Genomic DNA, 23,300 nt, shown 5'->3' on the forward strand with positions numbered 1-23,300 from the left:
CCTCCATCCACCATGACCAGGGCCTCCAAGCCCTCCGTTTTTTTCCTCTCCAGACATCCCCAACAGTACCCTTCCACCGACACTCTCATTTGTTTGGCCGAACTGGTCCTCACCCTTAACAATTTCTCCTTCGAATCCTCCCACTTCCTCCAGACATAAGGGGTAGCTATGGGCACCCGTATGGGCCCCAGCTATGCCCGTCTCTTTGTCGGCTACGTAGAACAGTTGATCCTCCGTAATTACACTGGCACCACTCCCCACCTCTTCCACCGCTACATTGATGACTGCATTGGTGCCACCTCGTGCTCCCGCGAGGAGGTTGAGCAATTCATCAACTTCACCAACACATTCCACCCTGACCTCAAATTTACCTGGACCAGCTCTGACACCTCCCTCCCCTTCCTGGACCTCTCCATCTCCATTAATGACGACCGACTTGACACTGACATTTTTTACAAACCCACCGACTCCCACAGCTACCTGGATTACACTTCTTCCCACCCTACCTCTTGCAAAAATGCCATCCCGTATTCCCAATTCCTCTGCCTCTGCCGTATCTGCTCCCAGGAGGACCAGTTCCACCACAGAAGATACAAGATGGCCTCCTTCTTTAGAGACCACAATTTCCCTTCCCACGTGGTTAAAGACGCCCTCCAATGCATCTCATCCACATCCCGTACCTCCGCCCTCAGACCCCACCCCTCCAACCGTAACAAGGACAGAACGCCCCTGGTGCTCGCCTTCCACCCTGCCAACCTTCACATAAACCAAATCATCTGCAGACATTTCCGCCACCTCCAAAAAGACCCCACCACCAGGGATATATTTCCCTCCCACCCCTTTCTGCTTTCCGCAAAGACCGTTCCCTGCTTGACTACCTGGTCAGGTCCACGCCCCCCTACAACCCACCCTCCCATCCTGACACTTTCCCCTGCCACCGCAGGAACTGTAAAACCTGTGCCCTCACCTCCTCCCGCACCTCTATCCAAGGCCCTAAAGGAGCCTTCCACATCCATCAAAGTTTTAACTGCACATTCACTAATATAATTTATTGTATCCGTTGCTCCTGATGTGGTCTCCTCTACATTGGGGAGACTGGGCGCCTCCTAGCAGAGCGCTTCAGGGAACATCTCCGGGACACCTGCACCAATCAACCACACTGCCCCGTGGCCCAACATTTCACCTCCCCCTCCCCCACTCTGCCGAGGACATGGAGGTCCTGGGCCTCCTTCACCGCCACTCCATCACCACCAGACGCCTGGAGGAAGAACGCCTCATCTTCTGCCTCGGAACACTTCAACCCTAGGGCATCAATGTGGACTTCAACAATTTCCTCATTTCCCCTTCCCCCACCTCACCCTAGTTCCAAACTTCCAGCTCAGCACTGTCCCCCTGACTTGTCCGGACTTGTCCTTCCTGCTTATCCCCTTTTCCACCTATCCACTCCTCCCTCTCCTCCCTTACCTATCACCTTCATCCCCTCTCCCCCACTCACCTATTGTACTCTATGCTACTTTCTCCCCATTCCCACCCTCCTCTTGCTTATCTGTCCACGCTTCAGGCTCTCTGCCCTTATTCCTGATGAAGGGCTTTTGCCTGAATTGGCTGGAATCTGGCCTGACATCCAGGACATCAAACAGGTTTACCATTTTGGATACTGTTTAGCAAAGGCAGCAGGGGCCAGGTTCATGGCACCATGGCTGGCTCTGCTGTTCATAAGAGCAGGAAAGAGTGGAAGGGTGATAGTCAGAAGGAATTCACTTGTAAGGGGAGTAGTTAGGTGGTTCTGTGGTCGAAAACGAGACTCCAGAATGGTATGTTGCCTCCCAGGTGCATGGTAAGGGATGTCTAAGATCGGTTGCAGAACTTTCTCAAGTGGAAGAGTGAACAACCTGTTGTCGTGGTGCATATAGGCACTTGTGATTTAGCTAAAAACAAAATGAGGTCCAACAAGCAGAATTTAAGGAGTTACGAGCCAAGTTAAAAAGTAGGACCTTAGAGGTAGAAATATCAGGATTGCTACCAGTGCCATATGCTAGTCAGAGTAGAAATGAAAGAATAGGCAGGATAAATGTGTGGCTTGAAAGGTGGTGGATGTTGGTACCGGTTCTGAGGGAGGTGGGGCTATTACAAACTGGATGGCCTACACCTGCGCCCGACTAGAAACAATGTTCTTGAGGGTGCTTTTGCTAATGCTGTTGGGAATGGTTTAAACTAAAGTGGTGAGGAATGGGAGCCAAATGAGGAGGTTAGTGGACAATAAAGAGGTAGTAACTAAAGCCTGTAAGGAATTAGATAATGAAGTCAGCGTGACTAAGAGGAATAGTAGGCAGGGAGCAGATGATGACTGCAAAGGGACTGGTGGTCTGAGGTGCAATTGTTTTAATGCAAGAAGTGGTAAGGCAGATGAACTTAGGGCTTGGATTAGTACCTGGGAGCATGATATTATTGCTATTACTGAGACTTGGTTGAGGGAAGGGCATAATTGGCAAGTAAATATCCCAGGATATCGATGTTTCAGGAGGGATAGAGAGGGAGGTAAAAGGGGTGGAGGAGTTGCATTACTGGTCAAAGATGAAGGAGGGCACTATGGAGGACTCAAGCAGTGAGGCAATATAGGCAGAGCTCAGAAATAGGAAGGGTGCAGTAAAAATATTGGGGCAGTATCATAGGCCACCCAACAGCGAGTGTGAGATAGAGGTACAAATATGTAAACTAATTATGGAAAGATGTAGGAGCAACAGGTTGGTGGTGATAGGAGATTTTAATTTTCCCAACATTGACTGGGATTCACTTAGTGTTAAAGGTCTAGATCTAGAATTTGTAAGAACATCCAGGAGGTTGTTTTAGAGCGGTATGTCAATAGGCAACTCAGGGAGGGGCCATACTGGACCATTTTTTGGGACTGAGCCTGGCCAGGTGGTTGAAGTTTCAGTAGTGGATTACTTTAGGAATAGTGATCACAATTCAGTAAGTTTTAGAATACTCATGGACAAAGATGAGAGTGGTCCTAAAGGAAGAATGCTAAATTTGGGAAAGGCCAACTATACCAATATTTGGCAGGAGCCTGGAAATGTAGATTGGGAGCAGCTGTTTGAAGGAAAATCCACATTTGATATATGAGAGGCTTTTAAAGAGAGATTAATTAGAGTTCAGGAGAGATAAGTTCCTGTGAAAATGAGGGATAGAAATGGCAAGATTAGGGAACCGTGGATGACAGGTGAAATAGTGAGATTAACTAAGAGGGAAAAGGAAGCATACATAAGGTTTAGGCGACTGAAGACAGATGTAGCTTTGGAAGAATATTGGGAATGTAGGACCAATTTGAAACAAGGAAGTAAGAGGGCTAAAAGGGGTCATGAAATATCTTTAGCAAACAGGTTTAAGGAAAATCCCTAACCTTTTATTTGTATATAAGGAACAACAGGAAAACTAGAGAAAAGACTGGTCCACCCTAGGACAAAGGAGGAAAGCTATGGGTGGAGTCAGAGAAATTGGTGAGATTCTTAATGAGCACTTTGCATTGGTATTCACTGAGGAGAGGGACATGATGGATGTTGAGGTTAGGGATAGATGTTTGATTACTCTAGGTCAAGTGGGCATAAGGAGAGAGGAAGTATTGGCTATTCTAAAAGGCATTAAGGTAGACAAGGGCCCAGGTCCAGATGGGATCTATCCCAGAATACTGAGGGAAGTGAGAGAGGGAATAGCTGGGGCCTTAACAGATATCTTTGCAGCATCCTTGAACACAGGTGAGGTCCCGCAAGATTGGAAAATTGCCCTTGTCCCCTTGTTTGAAAAGAGTGGCAGGGATAATCCAGGTAATTATAGACCGGTGAGCCTGACGTCCGTGGTAGGGAAGCTGCTGGAGAAGCTACTGAGGGATAGGATTTATTCCCATTTGGAAGAAAATGGGCTTAACAGTGATAGGAAACATAGTTTTGTGCAGAGAAGATCATGTCTTGCCAACTTAATAGAATTCTTTGTGGAAGTGACAAAGTTGATTGATGAGGGAAGGGCTGTAGATGTCATATACATGAACTTTAGTAAGATGTTTGATAAGGTTCCCCATGATAAGCTGATGGAGAAGGTGAAATTGCATGGGGTCCAGAGTGTACGAGCTAGATGGATAGAGAACCGATTGGGTAGCAGGAGACAGGTAGTTTCTCAAAATGGAGACCTGTGACCAATGGTGTTCCACAGGGATCTGTACAAGACCAGTGTTGTTTGTGATATACATAAATGATCTGGAGGAGGGTATAGGCGATCTGATTAGCAAGTTTGCAGATGACACTAAGATTGGTGGAGTAGTAGATAGTGAAGGGGACTGGCAGAGAATACAGCAGAATATACATTAGATTAGAGAATTGTGCAAAGAAATGGCAGATGGAGTTCAGTTCGGGCAAATGCGAGGTGATGCATTTTGGAAGATCTAATTCAAGAACAAACTATAAAGTAAATGGAAAAGGCCTGGGGAAAATTAATGTACAGAGAGATTTGGGATTCAGGTCCATTGTTTCCTGATGGTGGCAATGGAGGTCAATAGAGTGGTCAAGAAAGCATAGGGCATGGTTTCCTCCATTGACCAGGGTATTGAGTACAAGAGTTGGCAGGTCATGTTACAGTTGTATAAGACTTTAGTTTGACCACATTTGGAATACTCTGTACAATTCTGGTCGCCACGTTACCAAAAGGACGTCGATGCTTTGGAGAAGGTGGAGAGGAGGTTCATGAGGATGTTGCCTGGTAAGGAGGGCACTAGCTAAGAAAAGGAGGTTGAGTAAATTAGGATTATTTTTATTAGAAAGACGAAGGTTGAGGGGGGACCTGATTGAGGTCTACAAAATAATGAGAGGTATAGACAGGGTGGATAAGAAGAAGTTTTTTCCCACAGTGGGGGACTCAATTACTTGGGGTCACAAGTTCAAAATGATAGGGGAAAAGTTTAGGGGAGGTATGTGTAGAAAATTCTTTACATAGAGGGTGGTGGGTGCCTGGAAAGTGTTGCCAGTGGAGGTGGTAGAAGCAGGCACGATAGCATCATTTAAGATGTATTTAGACAGTTGCATGAATGGGCAGGGAGCATAGAGATACAGATCCTTAGAAAATTGGCGACAGATTTAGGTAGAGGATCTGGATCGACGTAGGCTTGGAGGGCTGGAGGGCCAGTTCCTGTGCTTGAATTTTCTTTGTTCTTTGTTCACTGTCTATCCAATGTCTGATCTATTGCACTGATGTGCTGGGCTCTTCCATTATTGAGGATGTGGATACTTGTGGAGCCTCCTCGTCCAGTAAATTGTCTAATTGTCCACCACTATGCACGACTGAATGTAATAGAACTGCAGAGCTGAGATCTGATCCGTTGGTTGTAGGATCGCTAAGCTCTGTCTATCACTTGCTGTTTATACTAATGGCATGCAAGTAGTCTTATTTAACTGGTTGACACCTCATATCAACCTATGCCTTTTTCTGCTCCTGGCATGGCCTCCTGCGCTCTCCATTGAACCAGGGTTGATCCCCTGGCTGGATGGTGATGGTTGAATGGGGGATATGCCGGGCCATGAGGTTACAGATTGTGCTGGAATACAGTTCTGTGCTGTTGATGTCCCACAGTCCCTCATGGATGCCCAGTTTCAAGTTGATAGATCTGTTTGAAGTCTGTCCCATTTAGCACTGTGATAGTGCCACACAATGTGATGGAGGCTATTCTCAATGTGAGGGTGTGACGCCGTCTCCACAAGGACTGTGTGGTGGTCACTCTTATTGATACTGTCATGGACAGATCCATCTGTAGCTGGCAGATTGGTCAGGATGAGGTCAAGTATGTTTTTCCCTCTTGTTGGTTCCTTCACCACTTGCCACAGACCTGGTCAAGCAGCTATCTATTCTACTCATCCACTACTGCAGTAGAAAAACATTCTAACAATTAGAAATAGTGGTGATTTGAAGGAGGTGATGTTGAATTAGAGCTAAGTAGCATTAGCAATTATACTAAAAATGATTTGGCTGAGAATTTAGGATGTATGATTAGTAAGCTTGTAGATAACACCAAAATTAGTGGTATAGTGCACAGTAAACAAGATCATTTGGGAATGCGGCAAGATCTTGATCAACTGGGCCAGTGAGCTGAGGAATGGCAGATGGAGTTTAATTTAAATAAATGTAAGGTATTGCATTTTGGTAAAACAGACCAGGACTTACACAGTCAATGGTAGGGCCCTGGGCCATGTTATAGACTAAAGAGATCTAGGGGTACAGGTTCATAGCTTCTTGAAGTGGAGTCATAGGCAGATAAGGTGGTGAAGAAGGCTTTTGGCATGCTAGCTTTCGATGATCAGAGCATTGGTATTGGAGATGGGATGCTGTATTGCCACTGTACAAGATATTGGTGAGGCCACATTTGAAGTACTTTGTGCATTTCTGGTTGCCCTACTTTTGAAAGGATATTATTAAACTAGAAAGAGTGCAGAAAAGATTTGCTAGGATGCTACATGGACTGGAAGATTTGTGTTATAAGGAGAGGTTGGATAGGCTGGGGCTTTTTTCCCTGGAGTATAGGCAACAGGAGTGATATAGAGCTACATAAAATCAAGAGAGGCGTAGATAAGGTAAATAGCTTTTCTCTATGATAGGAGAGTCTAAAACTATAGGTTTAAGGTGAGAGGCAAGAGGTACAAAAGGGTCCAGGGGGCAATTTTTTTCCTCACAGAGGGTGGTGAGTGTCTGGAACAGGCTGCTAGAAGTGGTCATGGAAGCGAACACAATTTTGTCATTTAAAAAAACATTTAACCAGGAACATATGGGATAGATTTGGAGGGATATGGCCCAGATGCAAGCAAATGGGACTAACTTAATTTGTGAAGACTGGCTGGCATGGGCAAGTTGGGCCGAAGGGTCTATTTTTCATGACGTAGACCTCTATAACTAAGACTCTAAAACAACTTCCCAAAAGACAAATGAAATTTATTTTATCACTTGGCATTTAGTTGTATTTTCAAATTAATTTTTCATTACTAACTCAAATAACTTGCTTTTATTTTGAATATATTTGATTATTTCATTATTGAATCTTTTGGATTAGTCAGGCAATAAGTTATATGTTGTTATCATGCTGGTTCTATGATCAACCCAAAACAGCAGACTGCTGCAGAAACAAAATCAGAAATTACTGGAAAAACCCAGCAGGTCTGGCAGCATCTGTGGAGAGAAAGCAGAGTCAGTTCTGAGGAAGAGTCACTGGACCAGAAACATTAACTCTGCTTTCTCTCCAAGCTGCTTCCAGACCTGCTGAGCTTTTCCAGCAATTTCTGATGTTGTTTCTGAATTTCAGCATATGCATTTCTTTGGTTTTTATATTTTGACTCATGCAGTGTGGTGAGATTGAGTGGCCCAAATGTACTGGTTACTCCTTTGCACTCTGAGCTACCATATTTTGAAAAATTGTTTGTGTCTTTGGCAGTCAGTTGTCTCAGTAATGCTAATCTTGGTTAGAGTATGGCTCCATGTTTTCTTCTTTGTACCTTCATCAAACTATCTATCAGTGGGAGTTATTATGGCTCAGTCCTTGCCTCATACCTGCACTTTGAAGGTGTAATTTGATGATCATGAAAAGTAAAGTGCTTTGCTCATGATATTTGTCTTTTTTCCAGTCAAGGCCATTTGTAATACCTTCTGTTGTTGACTTGGGTAGAATTGCTGAGCGAAGCAAAGGTTGATGGGAGCTTGAACTTGGGGTCTTTGTGGAGTGTTTACTCAGTAACACAACAATCAGAACCCTCCCACTAAGCTGTTAGTTGATTTCAGCGTACAATTAAACTGCCGCAACTACTCTGATGTGCCACTTGAGTGATCCAAAGTTCAGTTGCTGAAGTTTGTTTAGAGTGACAGTTTTGATAAAGGGAATCATGTAGCATAGCTAATGGAAGCTTTCTAATGAAACATTAGGCAATGATGGGAGTGCCATTGCTTATTTTTATTGCAGCTTTTTAGCAGATCAGGAACCATCGAGGCACAAGTCACAACTGAGTGTTAAAATGGATCCTAGTGTGATAATCACACATCTTCTCACTCATTAATGCCATCAGATTATAGGTCCATGTTCTGCATGTTTTTGATATTTTTCAATTTACTTTCAGCCGATGACAAGTGGTTTGCAGCAGTGATACTGACACAGAACAACAAAATGATATAAAGCAGAGTTTTGTAGTGGGAGGAATTGTAATTCTTCACAGTCAGTTGTCATTTTTATTTCTTGTACTTATGGCCACCCAATTTAAGCCTAAAGTACTGTGGAAGACTGGTAGTCATTGTCTGCTGTGGTGCAAGCTGTCAGTGGAATGCACATTTTTGCAGCCCACTCTCATTAGGTGAAGGCTTTTTGCATGCTTCATGAGTTAGTGAATAATTTGGGTTGAAACTAGGGTAAAGTTCAGAAATTACTCAAACTGTTTCGAGATAATTTAGTAGTGAATCGTTAGCGGAGTGTAATATTAATATGCATATTGTAAAGACAACAATCTCTCCATTAATGTCAGCAAAACGAAGAAGCTGGTCATTGCCTTCAGGAAGTGGAGAGGAGGGCATGCCCCTGTCTGCACCAGTGGTGTTGAGGTAGAATTGGCCAATTGATATGGATCAGGCCAAACCTCCTCAAAATATTTTAAGAAGGTAGCCTAGATCCTACCTTTTTCTTATTTTAAAGGCAGATGTGACATGGGTGTTCCAGGTATGTTGTAACTGGTCAAACCACTCAGCTTTAAGCAAAACAGAATTTATTTAAACTCTACAGTTGAAACATGATCAAAGGAAAGTGGAATTTAGAGTAGCTTAACTATTGGAAAACATAGTCATCCCGATACAGCATCTTAGCTAACTGTTACAATACAGTAACATCCCATAAACACACCCCCTTTGCAAAAAGGTCAATTCAAACACAGATTCTTAGAGGCAAGAGGGAACAACATCTGGATAGAGACTTTGTAGAAAGTCCGAGGAATCCTTTACTGAAGCTTATAACACTTCTGCACTCACACATATTATGACTGCTTCAATTAAAAAAAATTAGAGAAAAACTGAACAGGGAGAACTGGCCATTTCCCTTCCATTCCTATACTCTTTTCCACCTCTGCCTTTATGACCTATCTTCAAAAAAAACCAAGGACAAGATAACCTTTTTAAAGTGACAGCATTGCCAAATGATCACCAACAATTTGTCCTGGTCCACCCACATCGACATGATGGTCAAGAGAGCACGACAATGCCTCTACTTCCTCAGAAGGCAAAGGAAACTTGGCATGTCCCAAAGACATTTAGAAAACAACCTATGTGGATGCATCACACCATGCTATGGCAACTGCTCTTCCCAAGACTGCAAGAAACTAGAGAGAGTTGTGGTTACAGCCAGTCTATCACACAAACCATCCATTGACTCCATCTATATTTCCCACTTTGGGGGAAATTGCTAGAAAAACTCACCAGGGAAAGCAACCAACATAATCAAAGATCCCTCCTACACCTGTAATACTCTCTTCCACCCTCTTCCATTGGACAGCAGATATAAATACTCGAATATCTGTATGAACAGGTTCAAATCAGCTTCTTTTCCGCTGCATCCAGACTTTTGAATGAACCTCTCAAATGTTAATTTTGATTCTCTGTTCCTTCTCTACTGTTGTAACACTGTATTCTGTACTCTGTTCTCCTACCCTGATGCACTTTATATGGTAAGATCTGCCTGTACAGCACACAAATCCTTTCACTGTATCTCAGTATACATGACAACAATAAATCAAACTCAAATTCAAACTTAATTTGGGATTCAGTGGCATCAGGGTAATATGCTGGTTTAAATTCCACCCTGCATCTGGTGGAATATAAATTAAATGAATATATTTGGAATTTAAGCTATATCCTAATGATGACCATGACTACAGTCATTGATTATTATAAAAAAAACACCAGATTCACTCTAACCTTTTCTAATTCTGATGTAAGGTCATCAACCTGAATTCTGTTGCTGGACTGATACTGTCAGATCTGTTGAGTTTTCCCAGCAATTTTTGTCTTTACTTCATTTTGTTTTCCCTGGGCTTGAAATAGGGTAATGTATTATGCAAAATTTATTCTAACTTTATATATCACATTTTTCAGACCAGCCAACTGGAAAAGAAGGAAGCAGATCTTCAGAGACTTGAAGCCTTTTATAAAGAACAGTTGGACCTTATAGAACAGAAGGTCAGGAAAAAAATATTAATTTATGATTAGCTGAATTCCTGCATTGAAATCGATGGTTATAATTGGTTGCCTCTGTTAAAGAGAACCTGTGCGTCAGCGGTATTAGCATAAGAGTGTGTAATAGAACAAGACTATCATTGATTCCTTGTATGAACAATGTGTAGAATGCTCTTGAACAGGAAATCAATAGGAATTCTTGTAATGTTTTCTGTATACAGTAGTTTTCATTTTAATAGCATTATAATAATATGCAGTGACCAGCACGCTCAGGGCAACCAGATGTGAGCACAGAATTTCCTGGGCAAATGTTAAATTTTAAGTTCTTGTGTTTTTCTGAGAGTTTTTGTTTAAAACATGCCGGTTGTATCTTTTGACATTAGTTGGCTGGATGGCCAGTTTGCAGTGCAGAGTGACACAGAAATAAGGCATTTTTAAAAATCTCTCATTGGGTCTTTGGACCTATGTTCCTGAAAAGCCGGTGAAAGCAGAGTTGTTGAATATTTTTAAGGCAAACTTGGATAGATTTATCTTAAGCAAGGAGCTAAAAAGTTATTAGGGATAGGCAGGATATGAGGTTGCAGTCAGGTCAGAAGTGACCTGTACAAGAAGGACCTAAATTGAAGAGAGATTTGCTAGAGCTGCTTGGGAGGATTTAAACTAGTAAGATCGGGAGGGGATGGGACCCAGGGAGATAGTGAGGAAAGAGATCAATCTGAGCCTGGTACAGTTGACTCAAATTGTCAGGTCAGACAGGGACAAAGCAGAGAATAAGGTAGGACTGATAAATTAAACTGCACTTATTTCAATGCAAGAGGCCTAACAGGGAAGGCAAATGAACACAGGGCACGTTTAGGAACATGGGACTGGGATATCATATCAATTACAGAAACATGGCTCAGGGATGGGCAGGACTGGCAACTTCCGAGGAGCAGTAAAATCGACGTTTCAGGCAAAAGCCTGAATGAAGGGCTTTTGCCTGAAACGTCAATCTTACTGCTCCTCAGATGCTGCCTGAACTGCTGTGCACTTCCAGCACCACTAATCCAGAATCTGGTTTCCAGCATCTGCAGTCATTGTTTTTACCTAGGACTGGCAACTTAATGTTCCAGGACACAAATGCTACAAGAAGGACAGAGAGGGAGCCAAGAAAGGAGGGGGACTGGAGTTTTTGATAAAAGATAGAATTACAGCTGTAGTGAGGAAGGATATTCATGGAAATACATCCAGGGAAGTTATTTGGGTTGAACTGAAAAATAAGAAAGGGATTTGTAAGGATATCTCAGTTATCTGTAAGAATAATAGGGTGGTTATGGTAGGGGATTTTAATTTTCCACATATAGACTGGGAGTGCCATAATGTTAAGGGTTTAGATGGGGAGGAATTTGTTAAGTTTGTACAAGAAAATTTTCTGATTCAGCATGTGGATGCACCTACTAGAGAAGGTGCAAAACTTGACCTACTCTTGGGAAATAAGGCACGGCAGATGACTGAGGTGTCGTTGGGGGAGCACTTTAGGGCCAGTGACCATAATTCTATTAGTTTTAAAATAGTGATGGAGAAAGATAGACCAGATCTAAAAGCTGAAGTTCTAAATTGGAGGAAGGCAAATTTTGACGGTATTAGGCAAGAACTTTCAAAAGTTTAGATCAGAGTGGTGCTGGAAAAACACATCAGGTCAGGAAGCATCGATGAGCAGGAAAATCAAACCTTTCCTGATGAAGGGCTTTTGCCCAAAAAGTCGATTTTCCTGCTCCTTGGATGCTGCCTGACCTGCTGTGCATTTCCAGCACCACTCTGATCTAAATTCTGGTTTCCAACATCTGCAGTTCTCACTTTTGCTTAAGGACTTTCAAAAGCTGATTGGACACAGTTGTTCGAAATAAAAGGATGGCTGCAAAATGGGAGGCCTTCAGAAAAGAGATAACGAGAGTCCAGAGACAGTATATTCCTGTTAGGGTGAAAGGAAAGGCTGGTAGGTATAGAGAATGCTGGATGATGAAAGAAATTGAGGGTTTGGTCAAGAAACAGAAGGAAGCATGTATCAGGTATAGACAGGATAGATCGAGTGAATTGTTAGAAGAGTATAAAGGCAGTAGGAGTATACTTAAGAGGGAAATCAGGAGGGCAAAAAGGGAACATGAGATAGCTTTGGCAAATAGGGTTAAGGAGAATCCAAAGGATTTTTACAAATACATTAAGGACAAAAGGGTAACTGGGGAGAGAATAGGGCCTCTCAAAGATCAGCAAGGCGGTCGTTGTGTGGAGCTGCAGAAAATGGGGGAGATATTAAATAAGTATTTTGCATCAGTATTTCCGGTGGGAAAGGACATGGAAGATATAGAATGTAGGGAAATAGATGGTGACATCTCGAAAAATGTCTATATTACAGAGGAGCAAGTGCTGGATGTCTTGAAACACATAAAAGTTGACAAATCTCCAGGACCTGATCAGGTGTACCCTAGAACTCTGTGGGAAGCTAAGGAAGTGATTGCTGGGCCTCTTGCTGAGATATTTGTATCATCGATTGTCACAGAGGAGGTGCCAGAAGACTAGAGGTTGGCAAATGTGGTGCCACTGCTTAAGAAGGGTGGTAAGGACAAACCAGGGAACTATAGACCAGTGAGCGTGACATCGGTGGTGGGCAAATGGTTGGGGAGGGAATCCTGAGGGACAGGATGTACGTGTATTTGGAAAGGCAAGGACTGATTAGGGATAGTCAACATGACTTTGTGCATGGGAAATCATGTGTCACAAACTTGATTGAGCTTTTTGAAGAAATTACAAAGAGGATTGATGAGGGCAAATGGTAGATGTAATCTATATGGACTTCAGTAAGGCGTTCGACAAGGTTCCCCATGGGAGACTGATTAGCAAGGTTAGATCTCATTGAATACAAGAGAACTAGCCATTTGGATACAGAACTGGCTCAAAGGTGGAAGACCTTTGGTGGTGGGGGAGGGTTGTTTTTCAGACTGGAGGCCTATGACCAGTGGAGTGCCACAAGGTGCTGGGTCCACTACTTTTCATCATTTATTTAAATGATTTGAGATGTGAGCATGAGAGATATAGTTAGTAAGTTTGCAGATGACACCAAAATTGGAGATGTAGTGGAAAGTGAAGAAGATTAACTCAGAATAAAACAGGATCTTGATCAGATGGGCCAATGGGCTGAGAAGTGGCAGATGGAGTTTAATTTAGATAAATGTGAAGTGCTGCATTTTGGGAAAGCAAATCTTAGCAGGACTTATACACTTAATGGTAAGGTCGTAGGGAGTGTCGCTGAACAAAGAGACCTTGGAGTGCAGATTCATAGCTCCTTGAAAGTGGAGTTGCAGGTAGATAGGATAGTGAAGAAGGCGTTTGGTATGCTTTCCTTTATTGATCAGAATATTGAGTACAGGAATTGGGAGGCCATGTTGCGGCTGTGCAGGACATTGGTTCGGCCACTTTTGGAATATTGCGTGCAATTCTGGTCTCCTTTATATCGGAAAGATGTTGTGAAACTTGAAAGGTTCAGTAAAGATTTACAAGGATGTTACTGGGGTTGGAGGATTTGAGCTATAGGGAGAGGCTGAACAGGCTGAGGCTATTTTCCCTGGACTGTCGGATACTGAGGGGTGACCTTATGGAGGTTTATAAATCATGAGCGGCATGGATGGAGTGAATAGTCAAGTTCTTTTTCCGAGGTAGGTAAATCCAAAACTAGAGGGAATAGGTTTAAGGTAGGAGGGGAAACATTTAAAAGGGACCTAAGGGGCAACTTTTTTACACGGAGGGTGGTGTGTGTAAGGAATGAGCTGCCAGAGGAAGTCGTGGAGGCTGGTACAATAACAACATTTAAAAGGTATCTGGATGGTTATATGAATACGAAGGGTTTAAAGGGCTATGGGCCATTTGCTGGAAAATGGGACTAGATTAATTTGGATATCTGGTCACTACGGATGAGTTGGACCGAAGGATCTATTTCTGTGCTGTAAGACTCTATGACTATAGTGTGAGCATCTTTGTTTCACAACAAAAACATATTCAACAAGCAGAAACCTGGGTAGACAACCAAACATGATTGAAAAATATGTTGCTGGAAAAGTGCAGCAGGTCAGGCAGCATCCAAGGAGCAGGAGAATCGACATTTTGGGCATAAGCCCTTCTTCAGGAATGCCTCAAGAAGGGCTTATGCCCGGAACCTCGATTCTCCTGTTCCTTGGATGCTGCCTGACCTGCTGTGCTTTTCCAGCAACATATTTTTCAGCTCTGATCTCCAGCATCTGCAGTCCTCACTTTCTCCCAACCAAACGTGATTGGCAGACTACAGAAAGTAATCTGTTTGTCACCTAATTTGTTTGTCTCTCTTTCCTGCATTTTGGTTAATTAGTTACTTGTCTAATTGAATTACTGCTTAATCAATAGATCATCCAAGCCTTTCTCTCACAAAAACTCACATTGTTGCTTTTTGAATTGTTTTGAACCATTTGCTTCAGTGACCTTGTAGAATTTAATCCAAAATACTCTTTTCTTTTCTCTATGAGAATTCTTTTTGATTTCCATTTCACTGATAGTTTATTGTTTTTAACCTTTTTTAAATGCACTGCCATAGTACATAGACCATAGACCTGGTTTTATATTTTAATGTGTAGAGCTGAGGATTATTGAGCTCTACCTCTGTAAAACAATTATTTAAACTTCAGTTCTGCTGTTCAAATGAAGTATTTATAGAGAGCTAATGATTTAATTGCATCAGCTTCATGTTCAGAAAATGAGAACTTCAACAATTAATGAGTTAATGCTAGTAACTTGCATTTTTAAATGGCTCTTCTAATGTAGCTAAGGCTTCACAAGTAGTTTTGCAGGAACATTATCCAACAGTATTTGACACTAGATCTCATAAGCTATTGAGAGAGGTGACGAAAGCATTTTAAAGGAGTCCGTAGAGGTGGAGATGTTTCGGGAGGGAACTAGAGAGCTTAATGCTAAGGTGGCCAAACTTGTGACAAATTCAGATTAAAGTTATAATTAGACTGAAACAAATGCTGCTACTTGTGTTTTCATACAGTGCCATGTATAAGCTGAACTTGCTACCTGTTCTGGATGTTAGAATTATGCTCATAGAAGGCGACCCATTAATTGCTCATCTTCTGTTTCTCAATGCCTGTCCACCATTGCTAAGACACCAATCAGAAGTGTGATGGAATACTATCCACTTGCCATAATGAGTGTATCTCTAACAATGCTATCTAGGACAAAGCCTAATTGATCAGCATCCAATGTATTTTCTTAAACACTCATTCTCTTCACCAACAATGCATAGTGTCAGCAATGTACACTATTTACAAGATGCACTGCTTCATCTTACCCAAGCAACTTTGACAGCACCTTCCAAACTATAACATCTCGAAGACAGCAGTTGCACAGAACTACCAGAACCTGTAAGTTTACCTGCAATTCACATTGGACGAACTTAGACCTATAATGCTGTTCCTCCACCGTTGCTGGATCAAAATGTCAGAACTCCCCTCCTCACAACACTGGATCTACCACACCTCATGGACTGTTGAAGTTAGATGTTCGTCAGCACTTCAAGGGCAATTAGGGATGGACAACAAATACTGCCGCAACTGTTAACACCTATATTCCAGAAGCATTAAATAAAACAAGTAGGTAAAAACATTGCACAGAATAAGTACTGGGTTATGCAAATCACTGCAGTGCAGCTAAACTTGTGGATCAATTTGTTTCTTGTGGGCTGTGTGAGAGGAACTAACAATCATCGAAAGCTGTTAGGGGTCATTAAGTAGAATTGTGCTTGGTCTATATTGGCCTTGGTTGGACATTAGTCTACAGTACAAAAATGCTACTCCTAATTGGGCACTAAATCAACTGTTTCACACAAGCTACCAAAATAGATGGTGTGACTGTACGCTTGTGAAGTTAGCAGTGAAGACGTGTGGATGGATTAGAGGAATCTAAGATGCTTTAATGTTATGAAAGAGCAGTTAAAGGTACGCCTGCAATTCTCCTCTTGTCTGCTGCATTATAAAATGTAAAACTATTGGTTGTTGTTCTTGAAGTACAGAGCTGCTTCTTTTGAAGATACTCTACTGAAATTACAGCAGATTTGACAGCTTCAGTTCTGCTTCTTGCCTAATGGAGAACAGCAGCAGGCAGTGAATGTAAACAGGGGAGAATCAATGAAAAGGGTTTAGTACCACAATGCCCAGAATCAGAAGTGCATCACTTGCATCAAATCAATGCTGTGGCTAACCTACAAACCCTTAAAATTGTAAAGTAGAAACATAACCTTTTCCTTAAAATTATTCCCTTACATTTTTGGGCAGCTGAAAATGTAAGGGAATACATGGGTCCTAGTCTCCTTGCCTAATGGAAACAACTTCCCAGCGTCCACTCTTTCTAAGCCATGCGTTATCTTGTAAGTTTCTATTAGAGCTCCCCTCAACCTTCTAAAATCTAATGAATATCCGTGTCAGTGTCTGCTGGGCAAGCTCCAGTGGCAGTATGTTTTTAATGAAGTGTGGGGCACAAAACTGGACACAGTATTCTAAATAGGGCCTAGCTAGAGCTTTATAAAGTCGCAGAAGCATCTCACTACTTTTATATTCCAGCCCTCTTGAGGTAAATGACAACATTACATTTGCTTTCTTAATTACAGACTCAACTTGCATGTTTACCTTTAGAGAATCCTGGACTAGCATTCCCAGATCCATTTGTACTCTGGCTTTATGAATTTTCTCACCATTTAGAAAATAGTCCATGCCTATATTCTTTTTTCCAAAGTGCAAGACCTTGCACTTGCTCGCATTGAATTTCATCAGCCATTTTCTGGACCACTCTCCTAAACTGTCTAAATCTTTCTGCAGCCACCTCTTCAGTACTACCTGCCTGTCCACCTGACTTCATATCATTGGCGAACTTCACCAGAATACCCCCAGTCCCTTCATCCAGATCATTTATATATAAAGTGAACAGCTGCGGCCCCATCACTGAATTCTGCTGGACACCACTTGTCACTAGCTGCCATTCTGAAAAAGAACCTTTTATCCCAACTGTCTGCCTTGTGTCAGACAGCCAATTCTCAATCCATGCCAGTAGCTCACCATGAACAGCATGGGCCCTCACCTTACTCAGCAGCCTCCCGTGAGGCACCTAATCAAAGGCTTTTTGGATCGATAGGTAGATAACATCCACAGGGTTTCCCTGGTCTAATCTACTTGTTACCTCTTCTAAGAATTCTAACAGGTTTGTCAGGCATGATCTCCTCTTACTAAATCCATGCTGACTTGTTCTAATCCTACCCTGCACTTCCAAGAATTTAGAAACCTCATCCTTAATGATGAATTCTAGAATTTTACCAGCAACCGAGGTTAGGCTAATTGGCCTATGATTTTCCATCTTTTGTCTTGATCCTTTCTTGAACAATTGGGTTACAACAGTGATTTTCCAGTCATCTGGGATTTTCCCTGACTCCAGTGACTTTTGAAAGATCACAACTAACGCCTCCACTACTTCCTTAGCCACCTCCCTCAGAACTTGAGGATGTAGCCCATTGGGGCCAGGAGATTAATCAACTTTTAGACCTTTTAGCTTTTCTAGCACTTCCTCTTTTGTAATGGCTACCATACTCAACTCTGCCCCCGGTACATCTTGCGCCCTGGTCCTGACCACTGTGAGGAGCTCTGTACATAACTCCCATTATGGTTTTTTTGCCTTTGTGGTACCTCAACTCCACCTATACTGACTCCACATCATCTAACCCCAATGTCATTCAGTGCCGTAGACTTAATTCCATTTTTAATTAACAACGCAACCCCACCCCCTCTGCCTACCTCTTTGTCTTTTCCATAAGCTGTAAATCCTTGGATGTTTAACTGCCAGTCCTGAACCCCCTGCAATCACATCTCTGTGATGCCTGCCACTTCAGTACTGCAGTGAGGGAGCGTTCACCGATGGAGGTGTTATTTGTCAAATGACTCGTTAAAACGAGGTCCCCTTTGTCATCTGAGTTCAAAATTAAACATTTTGAAGAGAAAGGATTTTTTTCTCCAGTGTCCTGGTAGATATTGCTCCTGAACCAACTGCATCAAAACAAAAGATCTGATCATTGTTGCATTGCTGTATGTGGGAACTTGCTGTACATTAGTGGCTCCCATCTTTCTTTTGCTTTCAAAAAGCACTTATAGTCCTTTCCTAGGGCACATTGTTAGTAGTAAGGGCATAATGGCAGACCCACAAAAACCAAGAATCATTAGTGAATTCCTAGTTCCTTTGGGAAAGTGGTGCGAGTGTTCATGTTGCTGGACTAGTAATCCAGAACTCCGAGCTAATGTTCTAGGGATGTGGATTTGAATCCCATGAAATTTGAATTCAGTAAAATTGTGGAATTAAGAAACCTAGCCTATTGTCGATTGCTGTAAAAACTCGTCTGGCTCACAAATGTCTTTTAGGAAAGGAAATCTGCAAATCTTACGTATCTGCTACACGCAACTTCAGACCTACAGCAATGTGACTGATGTTTAACTGACTTTTGGATAATTAGGAATGGGCAATAAATGCTAACCTAGCCGGTGATGCCGTGAATTAATAAATGAACAATGCAACTGACTACTTAACATGCTTTGGAGATAACTGTAGATTCGTTCCTGGAGAGATTCTCAGTTGAATAGAAGAGGAGTTAGAACCATCTAACCACTGTTATAGAAGAATTAAAAGTTTCCAAACAGCAGTCCTAATAGACCTACTGTATTGCTGTGTATTGACATCACCAGAAGTGTTATTCTACAAAGAAGTTTTGAACACAATTTCCCATTCTATCCAAAGAAAACTACTTCCAGGGCTAGAAGTCCATGATTATCAGGGAGTTCAAGTCAAAGAAAAGTCGTAGGCAAAACAATTACATCACTGTAGGAACTATCATCCCAGGAACCTTACTCAACATGGTGGAAGGAGAAACGGTTTAGATATAAGATCAAGATGAAGAAATAGTAATTGTCCAGAGAGATGATAATCAACAGAGATCTTATTTAGTATATATTTTTATATATACTATATATATGCAATGGTAATTTCACTGGGTTAGAAATACAGAACCCCACGCAAAAAAAGTCCAGAATTAAATTAAGTCCTAATGTGGACAGTGCAACAACTGTCAATCGTCATAAAGTCCCAGCTGGTTCATGAATGCCCTTCAGGGAAGGAAATCTGCTGGTCTGGCCTCCTTGTAACTCCAGACCCACAGCAATTTGGTTGACTTCTAACTGCCCTCTGGAATAGTCTAGCCACTCAGTACAAGGGCAATTCAGGTGGTATATCAAGCGATGCTCACATCCCATGAATGAATAAAAAAAGGCATATATTTGGATAAACTGGATGTTGAATCAGGAATTCAGAAAAAGAACTGAATACTAAAAATCTCAATGTAATTGGGGAAGTTACAAAACTTCCTGACAAGTTTAATTTTTGATGTCAGAATCTTGGGTTCGAAGGAGTTGCACGTAAAATGAAATGGATTGGGTAAAAAGATGACCAGGCTTAGGTGTAGAAGTTGTACAAGAGTTTGAAAGAGTTAATGTCTGGGACAGTAAAACCCTCTACTCTGACAATCACGAGAGAGAGAGAGAGAGAGAGAGAGACACAACTTGGGCGGGGACGTGGGGGTGGGGGAGAGAGAAATTCAGAGAGAAGCCGCGTACCTTCAGTAGAGTCAGTCATTCTTCTGTAAAGTCCATAGAGTTTCTTAATATACTACGTACTAGTTATTGTTCAACCCTGTTGAAAACCTCTTAATCTCTCCTAGCGAAGCAAACTAATCACAGCAATTGCCGGGTATGTGAAGAGATGAAATTTTTGATTGGGTAGAGATTAGTTTGAGGCAACCATTTAATTCTGGCAAGTTGTGTTTTTAAGGAGCAACTATTGCAGATAAGCTTCTCAGTATCTACAGTCATGAACGTCCATCCACCTTGGTCTGAGAACTTAATTGCAAACCTTTATCCCACTGACAAGAGTCTGATCTTCGATTCTCACCCAATTAAATTCCCTTGCCCACCTTTCTTCTCACTTCCTTCAGTGTACTAAAGGATTCTGCTTATCATCTTAGAATCTCAAGCAGTGAAATGTATGTCCCGTTTGCTAAGTTGTATGCTTCTTTTCCTGACATAAGTACAACCATGTAACAGCAATGACTTGCGGCCAAACTTCCTATGAACTTTTACACCTTAAATTTTAAACGAAATTAGAAAGCAATTTAGACCTTTTCTTTGTGCATATGGTAACTGGGCATCAGAGTGTAACAGCGCTCCCTGTAGTTTTCTTAACATTGTTTAATTTTGCCTATTTGATAAGTGCATTTTTATTATGCTGCAGAACGTTTCCCCTAAGGCTATACTGTGACCTCCTGTGAAAATATTGATAATAACTTTGGATTCAACATAAAGAACTATGCAGTAGATAATAAAATATAAATGTCTAAAGAGCCCCATTTAGCTGTCCTATCTTGGCTTTGAACAGAAGAACAGAAACTTGAAAAGCTATTTTTAAAAAAGCTATGGTTGTACTGGCATATGATTTTAGAAGCTTTTCAGCTCATCACTTTTTGAAAGAAAGCATCTCAGCAGCTGGTGCAGAAATCGCTGTTTGAATGTGCTATACTTTCTCTAATTTGCAGTTGAAGTTATGTGGAGACCTTGACATTTTGAGCGCATGAATCAGGCTTTACAGCATTAAATTTAATCTTTTCCATAATAACGAGAAGCTCTCAGGAAGAGGCCCAATAGGTCATTCTTTCATATGGTGGCTTTAAGCTTTTTGTGTGCTGTTGAAATACTTTAATCTTATAGAGTAATAACAAGGACCTTCAGTGTTTTTTGTCATTGTGGCAGACTGTCTTCATTCTCTGTTTTCCTTAGTTAGAGCACTGTTAAATTCCAGCTATTCCAAAGGCAGACATTTGCCTGTTTGCCACTCTCTCATTATTCCTCCATGGCCTCATTTACTTTACCTTTGCAACCTCCTATTTCTAGTACAAAATCTCTGCTTTTCTGAGTTGTTATGTGCCACCTTCCTTCCACTGTTACTTGTGGAATTCTCAGCTATTATAATTCTGAGTCTGAGAATTTGCTTTTTTCCTTGTAGCACTGAGGGAGTGCTACATTGTCAGAAATGCCATAAGACATTGGGCCATCTTGATATTTTTGATCGTTTAAAATGAGTGGGAAGCCCATTTTATATCTGTCCTGATTTTTATGTGAATTTATATCAAATGTAAAGTTATTTTAAAAAGTGCAACAGAAATTTGTTTCTATTTTTTAGGACAATTGATAGAATGATGAATGTTACTTTCTGTAAGGAAGCCCTTTTTCTGTTATCTCTATGATACACCTCTATGCCAGGAAACATATAAGAAGCAAGATTTTTAGTGGACCCAATCAAAGGTTGTGGAGAAAAGACAAGAAAGTGAAGTTGAGGATTATCAGATCAGCCATGATCTAATTGAATAGTAGAAAGAGTTAGTGGGCTGAATGGCCTACTTCTGTGCCCATGCCTTAATGTATTAAAAGGTTTGACAAGATGGAAATTTCCAAATGTTAATTTTTCTTCCTATATATCCATAACTGCAAGTGTAATAAAGAAGTTTTGTGGAAAGAAGTTTGTGATTGTTGTGTAGCAAGTGTTATTGGTCAAAGTCTTCAAGTTCCTTACCCATTCATTGATTGGTCTGATTTCTGCACTTCCTAAAGAGGAAAAGGTCCATATATTTATTTAGGCTATGCCTAGCCTCTACCCATTTCAGAATGGAGATAGAGAAATTTAGAAATGGCAAATGGAACCTGGATCCATGTTTGCTGTCACAATTCCTTGCATTGGTAATTTTCACCACAGGATAAAGATGCAGGTAATAAACTATGCCCAACACTTCTGATCTGGCTGGCCCTGGTACCTCATATGCATACCCCCCCCTCAAAGTTGGTGTCTCATGTGTATACCCTCCCTGCAACCTCACCTCAATGTTTTTATGCAGTTATGGTTCAAAGTCCATTAAAGAAGTTATGAACTGTAGTCTGTATTTATGAAACTTTTGAAAAATAAATTTAGAAGTTCTAATCGATGTACACTCCGTGGCCCTTCCATGCCTTTCATGCCCACTTAGCCAGAATGCACTCTATATGGAACCAAGGCACAATAGCAAGTCTTGGAATGCTGAGGGGAAAAGCTCCCATTCAGAAATCTACTTTGAATAAATTGTTTGAATAAAAATGTTAACCGCATGAAACCATTGATAGTATCAGTAACAGAAGCTTTCCATCACTTCTGATTTTTTAATTTTGTTCCAATAAACGTACAACATCAATAAAACAGTGTAAACATACAGATATGTAACTTTACAGATGTGTAACTTTACAGATATGTAAATCAATCAAAACAAACCTTCCTCTCAAAACTGAACCCCTGCATGATATTCCATTTGAGCATCTTGGAGCTCAGAGAAACACATAATCTAGGAACTTTATCAACTGGGATAGATGGCCAAATAGTATTTGAACTCATGTTTACTTTGCTGCCCCATGAATCCTTTCTTTCAAGAAGGCCACTTTTTATTTCTTCTGGAGATGCTGACTCTTTTTTGATGCATGGTTCCATGGAAGTCATCTGCTTTCTGGTGCTTTACCAGAGTACTATTTCCTCCATATCTGAGGTTCCATCGAGAATTGTTGAGCTATTTGACTATGTAGGGCAGAGAAACAAGTCCTGACCTTATTAATTGTTCCACATCCTCTTACAAATGCATGGTGAGCTGAAATAAGATACCTGGAAGAAGATATTCTCTTCCTCTTGAACACTAAATTTAAATGTAGCTGTTGGAGCAGATATCTTTTAGGTATGCCTCAAAGAAGAGGAATTTCTCAGTTCTCCAAGTTGTCCTTGATTTTTATCTAGTGTTTCACGTTTTCTTGGTGATCTCAAGTTTCTTGGTTAAGCTGTACAAAATATCAAAATAGGACATGTTTAAAGGATTAGATAATATAGTGGTGTAACCAAATAACATTGTACTAGCAACT

At 41.4% G+C, this 23,300-nt stretch overlaps 1 protein-coding gene across 1 annotated transcript in view; it reads left to right on the top strand.

Annotated features, from left to right (window-relative positions):
* Nucleotides 1-23,300, top strand: part of LOC132822058 (MICOS complex subunit mic25-like) — a 544,468-nt gene that overhangs the window by 139,050 nt on the left and 382,118 nt on the right. Inside the window, exon 5 of the mRNA XM_060835068.1 lies at nucleotides 10,150-10,233. Coding sequence (XP_060691051.1) covers nucleotides 10,150-10,233 — 84 coding nt within the window. The remainder of the gene's footprint in view (nucleotides 1-10,149; nucleotides 10,234-23,300) is intronic.

The sequence above is a fragment of the Hemiscyllium ocellatum genome, chromosome 14 (assembly GCF_020745735.1).
Source record: "Hemiscyllium ocellatum isolate sHemOce1 chromosome 14, sHemOce1.pat.X.cur, whole genome shotgun sequence".
NCBI classification, from domain to species: Eukaryota; Metazoa; Chordata; class Chondrichthyes; order Orectolobiformes; family Hemiscylliidae; genus Hemiscyllium; species Hemiscyllium ocellatum.